Genomic DNA, 6637 nt, shown 5'->3' with positions numbered 1-6637 from the left:
TTTTTTGGAAAGTTCCAGATACTACAAGTCTGCTTATATTTATTTAGGTCTCTTTTAGGTCTTTGACTGATTAGTTTTGCTAAGCAAAAAGCTTTACTAAATTATTATTTGCATCCTTCTGTCTTGAAAAACAATGGAATCTGCTCCTTGGGGTCTCTAGACATTTATTGAGTTACAGCACCTGCTGTGACAGTAGAGCCCGATTCTTGAACAACATGTTCTGTTGCAATTACTGCAAGTGCAGATCTGTGGATGTTGGGTCTGTTCTCTGTTGTCTATACTCTCTACTGGTGCTCTCTACTCTTTTTGCTAATTTCGATGCCTAGTTTGACTGCGAGCCTCCATCTATCACAATCTATGGCTGCAGCTTCCAAGTCGTCCAGATTGATGTTGCATGCCTTTAGGTCTTGTTTACACACATCTTTGTAGCGAAGTACAGGCCTACCTACTGACCTGGAGCCAGTTGCAAGTTCGCTGAATAGCAGGTCTTTGGGCATTCGGCTGTTGCTCATGTGGGTGACATGACCGAGCCACAGCAACCGTCTCTGGGTGAGCAAGGCATACTAGGTATTCCTGCCTGTGCAAGAACATTTTTGTTTAGAAAGTTGTCCTGCCAGGAGATGCCCAAAACCTTCTTAGATTTCATAGAAGGAAGACATTGAGTCTGGGTTCTTGGAAAGAATATGGGTCCATGTTTCACTGCTGAAGAGCAGTGTGTTAAGTAATCTTAGTGTTGGTTGTTTACATGGAGTTATACCAGATCCCATTTGCCAGGCAAGCCATTGCTACTGTTGCCTTTCCGATTCATATGTTCAGCTCAGTGTCCAGAGAGAGAGAGAGAGAGAGATTGCTGGAGATAGAAGAGCCAAGGTACAAACAACAACAACAACAACAACAACAAAAATCAGTAAAAAATAGGGCACAATGTACTGTATTAATTTAACAGAATTTTTTTACAGGTGTTTTACCTGTATTTAGAATTTTCACTTCATTAAGTTGTGTTGTAGGGTTAACGGAAATTTCCGTAAAATTACTGGATAATGTCCTGGTAATGAGCTGCCAGTACTTTTCCCATTATTTTACAGATTTATTTTTTACAGTGTGTGAAGTTCTCCACCACCTCAAAGGTGAAGTCACCAATAGAGATGCTGGGGGCTCTGCTGACATCTTGTTCCATGAGGTTGGTTTTGTGGGGGTTTATAGCGAGTCCAAACTCACTGCTAGCATGTGTGAAGCAATTGATGAGGCGCTGTAATGGTTTTTCATCATGTGCTGTCAGGGAAGCATTGTCTGCAAATAGCATTTCCCTCATTAATACTTTCGGTACCTTGCTCTTAGCTCTAAGACGACCAAGGCTGAATAGGTTCCCATTACTTCTGGTGTGAATGTATACACCATTCTCTGACTGACTGAAGGCATAAGACAGCAGTAGAGAGAAGAAGATGCCACACATCTTGTTTCATGTCACACATCTTGGGAAAGGGTCAAAGGTTGAGCCATCATACTGGACAGTGCTCTGCATGCTTTCATGGAAGGATACGATCATCCTCAGGAGCTTGGGGGGCATCCAATCCTCTGAAGTAAAGTGAAAAGGCCATTCCTGTTGACTGAGTCAAAAGGCCTTGGTCAAATAAAGAAGGTGATGTAGAGTGGTCGCCTCGCGAAACTTCTCCTATTATTACTAAAATATGCAGTCTATGATAAATAAGACATTTAGTGTTTAAAGTATTACGGTGATTATCAGTTATAGAAGACATTGACCTTTGTTCGGTCAGGGTGAACATCTGAACATAGCAACATTTCCTTTTATGCCTTATTTTAGTTGTTTTAGTTTTTTATTTTTGTTTGTTTTTATAGCAAACCAATGGCTGATTCATTTCCACTGGTTAAATGTGAAGATAACTATTGATATATAGAACTACTATAATATGAGACTAAAGAAATTATTCCTATTCCTATTTAAATTTGCTGGTGATTTAGACATAAAATGAGTGCCACAGAATGAAATTACAAAAGTAATGTTTTCTAAACACTCCTGCCTGGGTCATTCCTTCTACACAGTATATTTTCATGTCTTAATATATTGGATAAAACATTAAACTCAGTTTTAATGATGGAAGTCATATTAGTTCACTTAAAGGATTAGTTCACTTTCAAATGAAAAGTAGCCCAAGCTTTACTCACCCTCAAGCCATCCTAGGTGTATATGGCTATCTTCTTTCTGATGAATACAATCTGAGTAATATTAATAAATATCTTGGCGCATCCAAGCTTTATAATGGCAGTGAGTGGGATCAATGAGTATGAGCTGAAGAAAGTGCATCCATCCACATCCATCCATCATAAACATGGCTCCGGGGGGTTAATAAAGGCCTTCTGATGTGAGGCGATGCATTTGTGTAAAAAATGATCCATATTTAACAAGATATGAAGTAAAATATCTAGCTTCCATCAGACCGTCTTCCGTATTCAACTTATGAAGAAAGTGTAAAACTCTCGCAGTTTGAAATGCTTACGTTACGTCCTACGCCTTCCCAATTCAACTTATGGAAAAAAACGTAACGACGTGATGCCAGTTTACACTTATTAATAACTTGAGTACAGAAGGCGGTCTGGCGGAAGCTAGATAATTTACTCATTATGAAATGTATAATAAAAAGTATTATGAAGGTATAATGGGTGGTAAATGATGATTCACAATTGGCTTTAAGTGGTTTGTCACACCAAGTGAACATATTTATTTGTAGATGCACTATATTGAAGTGATTTATGATATGGTGTCTTTAAACAATAATGTTTTCCTGTTTCCAATGGTAACTAAAAAGTCATCAGTCATGGTATATAAGGTGAGTTTAGAAGGGTTTCTTGCAAGATACAGGAAGTGGTAACTCCTTAGACTTCCTGTGGTTCTGTACTTAAACAGAGCCCTGCACATTTTCTTTTGGCTTTGGTTGCTCTAGATATTTTGCTATACTTCTCATCCATATTATCAACTCATTAGTATAGATTTTCATACACATTAACACATTTTTTAATGTGTGCATCTATGCTAAAATGTACAATATGGATGTATTGGTAGCATATACAATGTAAAATTAAAAATCCTCAAATCCTTTATATTTTTATTATAAATATATGTACTCTATGAATATGTTTGTGTTACATGTTACTATAATATAGATATTTTCGTGTCCCTTACAAAATCCCTTAACCTTTTTAAATGCAGCTGTATAGAAACAGCAAGAAAAGAGCTTCTTCAGAGTGCAAACACCATAACATGACCATCTTACACTGGCCTACTTGTTACACACCTAGTTATGAACATTTGCAAAACAAGATAATAATCAATAATCAATTTTTTCTACTGTAGAATGTGCTACTTGAAAGATAATTTTAGAAACATGTCACAACATTTTTGATTGAGTTTTTGAAGGGAAGAGCACAGAGGATGATTTCCATCTATCATGATGATTTATATACATACAAAAAAAAAAAAAAAGGGGTTGTAGTCTAAAGAATGTAAATGTACATTTTTGGAAATATATTGTTAATCAGTTATAAAATGGTTTGTTAACCAGAAAATGCTTTGAATCAACACATTACGTCATGAACAACAGACAGCAAGTACACTACATTTACTGACTGTGCTGGTGTTCAGTCATTATCCACAAGGAGGCGACACTGAGTTCATTTGAGCTCATCTTTCTTTTTCTTCATCCTTTTCTTTTTCAAAATTAACATGAAGGTTCAGCCAACCTGCAGGTTCAGACAACCTGAAACCACTACAAACACTCTAGATGAGGTTTGACGCTGTCAATGACCATAGAAGGCAAACCAAGAAGAACAACCAATAGATACAGAGACAGACACAAAACCAACTAACAAGTATAAAAAGAAATGCTAAGACACAATACAGGTGAAAAGCACTTATGATCCACGGAAGGACGATACAAGTTAAGAAATACATGAAAAGAGGAAAAACAGAGATGGTGAGAGACATTGTACAACTTAACAGCTTACAGCGCATTCTCCTGACAAACAAAATTTACAGCTCTCAGTTTTGTATATTAACTTATAAATACACATTTTCTGATAAAAGACATTCAACAATGGGCATCTGTGTCTTTCAGATTAATTGCAACATTGTCGCTTCTCTCCTACTGCTATCGCTTAGTGTCAGCGGCACCACAAATAGTAAGTATTAAGATCTGCCCCATAGACTGACTGATATTGTTAAATGTGATGTTTGGGAGAACAGAATTATCATATAAAATTATCACAGAATTATTATTTAAAATTATTTTATTTATAATGTAGTACATGCTGGTAAATATTTCCTTCGAAGACTTCAATAAACAGCATTTTTATATCTATATTTATTGCATACATATGAATAATTAACCCATCTTAGATGAAAACATTTAGGTGAAGAAACTATGAATTAGTCTTGACTTTTAATGCCCAAAAGCATAGAACAATACGCCAAAGCAAAGCCTCTTTTAGATATTAATGCACTGCATTACGCTAATGGACATAGTGGCTGATGTCTGTGGTTTATATCGGTTTTAAATCCATATGCAAAACAATTTCTAAACAATTCACTAACAATGTAGGGTGATGTGTTTCACCATTTGTAGAAACTTGCAAGGATGAAAATTTGTTCTGTATAGTTTTCCTATTAATGTTGACTCCTGTAAACATTCTTAATAGTTGAACTAACAGTTTCATTTCAACAGAAATTAAAAAAGGTCCTTTTTTCACAATTGTTTGAAAAATCCTCTTATCTTATACAGTTTTCTTTAGTGGAGAATGTCAATGCTGATATCTAAAGAGTTGACATATAATGAAAGATCTTTCTTTGCTTGATCTTAATATACAGTATGCATTTTATTTTCCTGTTGTCTCAATTCTTTTAGGGTCTGAGCTGTATTGTAATCCAGCAATCAAAGTGCCACGAAACACAGTGTTTAAAGCTCGTGTTATGACAGTGTTGAGGATAAACTGCACTATAAATCTGCGTGGATGTCACAGGAGCCCAAGAGTCTCATGGTGCAAAATCGATGGAAATGACTGTAAAGCTTTAAATCACTCAGATTACATAAAAACTGAGTGGAAGAATACAACAGAGCATGAAGGGATGGCTTTCCTGATTTTCCAGAACATCTCAATGGAGGATGCAGGTTTATACAGATGTAAAGAAAGCGAGACGTCTGTAGGCCATGCTATTAATGTCACTGTGACAGGTAAGTGACTGTATATTTTATTGCATATATGTAAACAGACATTTTGTTGTTTGTAAATTTTAAATGTATTATATTTTCAGCAGATAATAACAAGGATGAGTTTTCACCTACTCCAAGCAGCACAAGTAAGGGCATGGCCATATTCAACGTATCAACGACAGTATCTTTTATTGCGTAAATGTAAACAGACATTTTGTTGTTTGTAAATTTTAAATGTCTTTACAATTGTATTAAATTTTCAGCAGAAAATAACAAGAATGAGTTTTCACCCACTCCAAGCAGCACAAGTAAGGGCATGTCCATATTCAGCGCATGATGTTACTGTTAAATTTTTATTTATGATAATTCTCTTAAATATATATAAATTCTTACAATATTAGGTGATCTGAATACAATTCAAAATGATGATCAGCAGTGGCTCAGGCTATATGTGTACATCTGCAGTGGAATAGCAGGGCTGGTGTTCATAGTTCTTCTGACATTAATTTATGTTGTTGGACGCCAAGGTGAGTGATCTGAGTGCTTGAATTAAACTTTACAGTTGCTTTGCAGTTCCTCAGTTCATATGATTATTTATTTATTTTAGGGAGAAAATGGACAAGAAAAGATATGGCAGATAAAAATCAGGTATCATTTGTTTTAATTTTATTCGGTGTAAATCTTTATATTTGTTGAATAATACATTAATAAATGCCCTGTTTTCAATTCCACAGTACACAAAAACACAAAAAAGTAATCAGCTTTCTCCTCATCTCTATCTGAACTCAGACCTGCTGACCACTGTTATATATCGTGTCTAAGAAACTATACCTGTGATATTTCAGAGCAGCACCAGAAGAAAAGAATGCTCTTGTGTATGCTTTTGAATCTTCTGGCAATGTCATATGGCCTTTGAGACTTAACTTTTTCTTTTTTTTTTTAAATTGTGTTGACCGTGAATACTTCAGAATTTCAGATGATATATTGCAGTTCCGACAGCTTTGAAGTAGTGATGACAGAACGTTGAAAGATATTGCTTCAGAAAAGTTGTATTGTTGTTATTTGTGAATCACTGTTTGTTATAAACTTTTTCTTTAATAAATTCAAATTTCTTTAAAATTTAATAAAAACAAAGAAAAGATTGAATCTACACAAACACAAGCATGCATCCCTGGGAGCACTATGACCATTATTTACTAAGAGCATGTGGACTACAGCTTTTCCTTGGCTCTACTGTGCAAAAACCTGTGCAAATACACTATATTTTGCAAAACATTTTAACATTATGAATTTTGCTGTAGAAGTAAGGTAAGGTTTTATTTATTATCATTTCCTTTATAAGTGTGTGAATGAAAACACTGAATCACCTGATGTTTGTCTTTTAACGATGTAAACTTAAATACAGTATCTTGTGA

The 6637-nt window shown here is 35.2% G+C and overlaps 1 protein-coding gene across 5 annotated transcripts; it reads left to right on the top strand.

The window, feature by feature from the left end:
- The first annotated feature begins 3701 nt into the window (after positions 1 to 3701).
- On the top strand, positions 3702 to 6583 carry LOC125272273. 5 transcript variants are annotated; one of them, XM_048197010.1, is made up of 8 exons: positions 3702 to 3989; positions 4131 to 4194; positions 4917 to 5243; positions 5327 to 5368; positions 5489 to 5530; positions 5624 to 5749; positions 5830 to 5870; positions 5957 to 6583. In XM_048197010.1, exons 1-8 carry the CDS (start codon positions 3930 to 3932, stop codon positions 6041 to 6043), a joined length of 789 nt encoding a protein of 262 aa, XP_048052967.1. In that variant the 5' UTR covers positions 3702 to 3929; the 3' UTR covers positions 6044 to 6583. The 5 variants fall into 5 exon arrangements, with proteins under 5 accessions (XP_048052967.1, XP_048052965.1, XP_048052966.1 ...); XM_048197008.1 differs by having other exon boundaries at positions 5486 to 5530; XM_048197009.1 differs by having other exon boundaries at positions 5324 to 5368.
- The last annotated feature ends 54 nt before the right edge of the window (positions 6584 to 6637 follow it).

Source organism: Megalobrama amblycephala, linkage group LG7, assembly GCF_018812025.1.
Source record: "Megalobrama amblycephala isolate DHTTF-2021 linkage group LG7, ASM1881202v1, whole genome shotgun sequence".
Taxonomy (NCBI): domain Eukaryota; kingdom Metazoa; phylum Chordata; class Actinopteri; order Cypriniformes; family Xenocyprididae; genus Megalobrama; species Megalobrama amblycephala.
This window is presented reverse-complemented; position numbering and strand designations above follow the sequence as displayed.

Excerpts from the sequence above, each read along its gene's own strand:
- LOC125272273 (XM_048197007.1), top strand. The coding sequence starts at position 3,930 with ATGATCCACGGAAGGACGATACAAGTTAAGAAATACATGAAAAGAGGA. Across the intron at positions 3,990-4,130 it reads AAAGAGGAAAAACAGAGATG|ATTAATTGCAACATTGTCGC; the intron begins GTGAGAGACATT and ends TGTGTCTTTCAG. Across the intron at positions 5,531-5,623 it reads ACCCACTCCAAGCAGCACAA|GTGATCTGAATACAATTCAA; the intron begins GTAAGGGCATGT and ends TTACAATATTAG.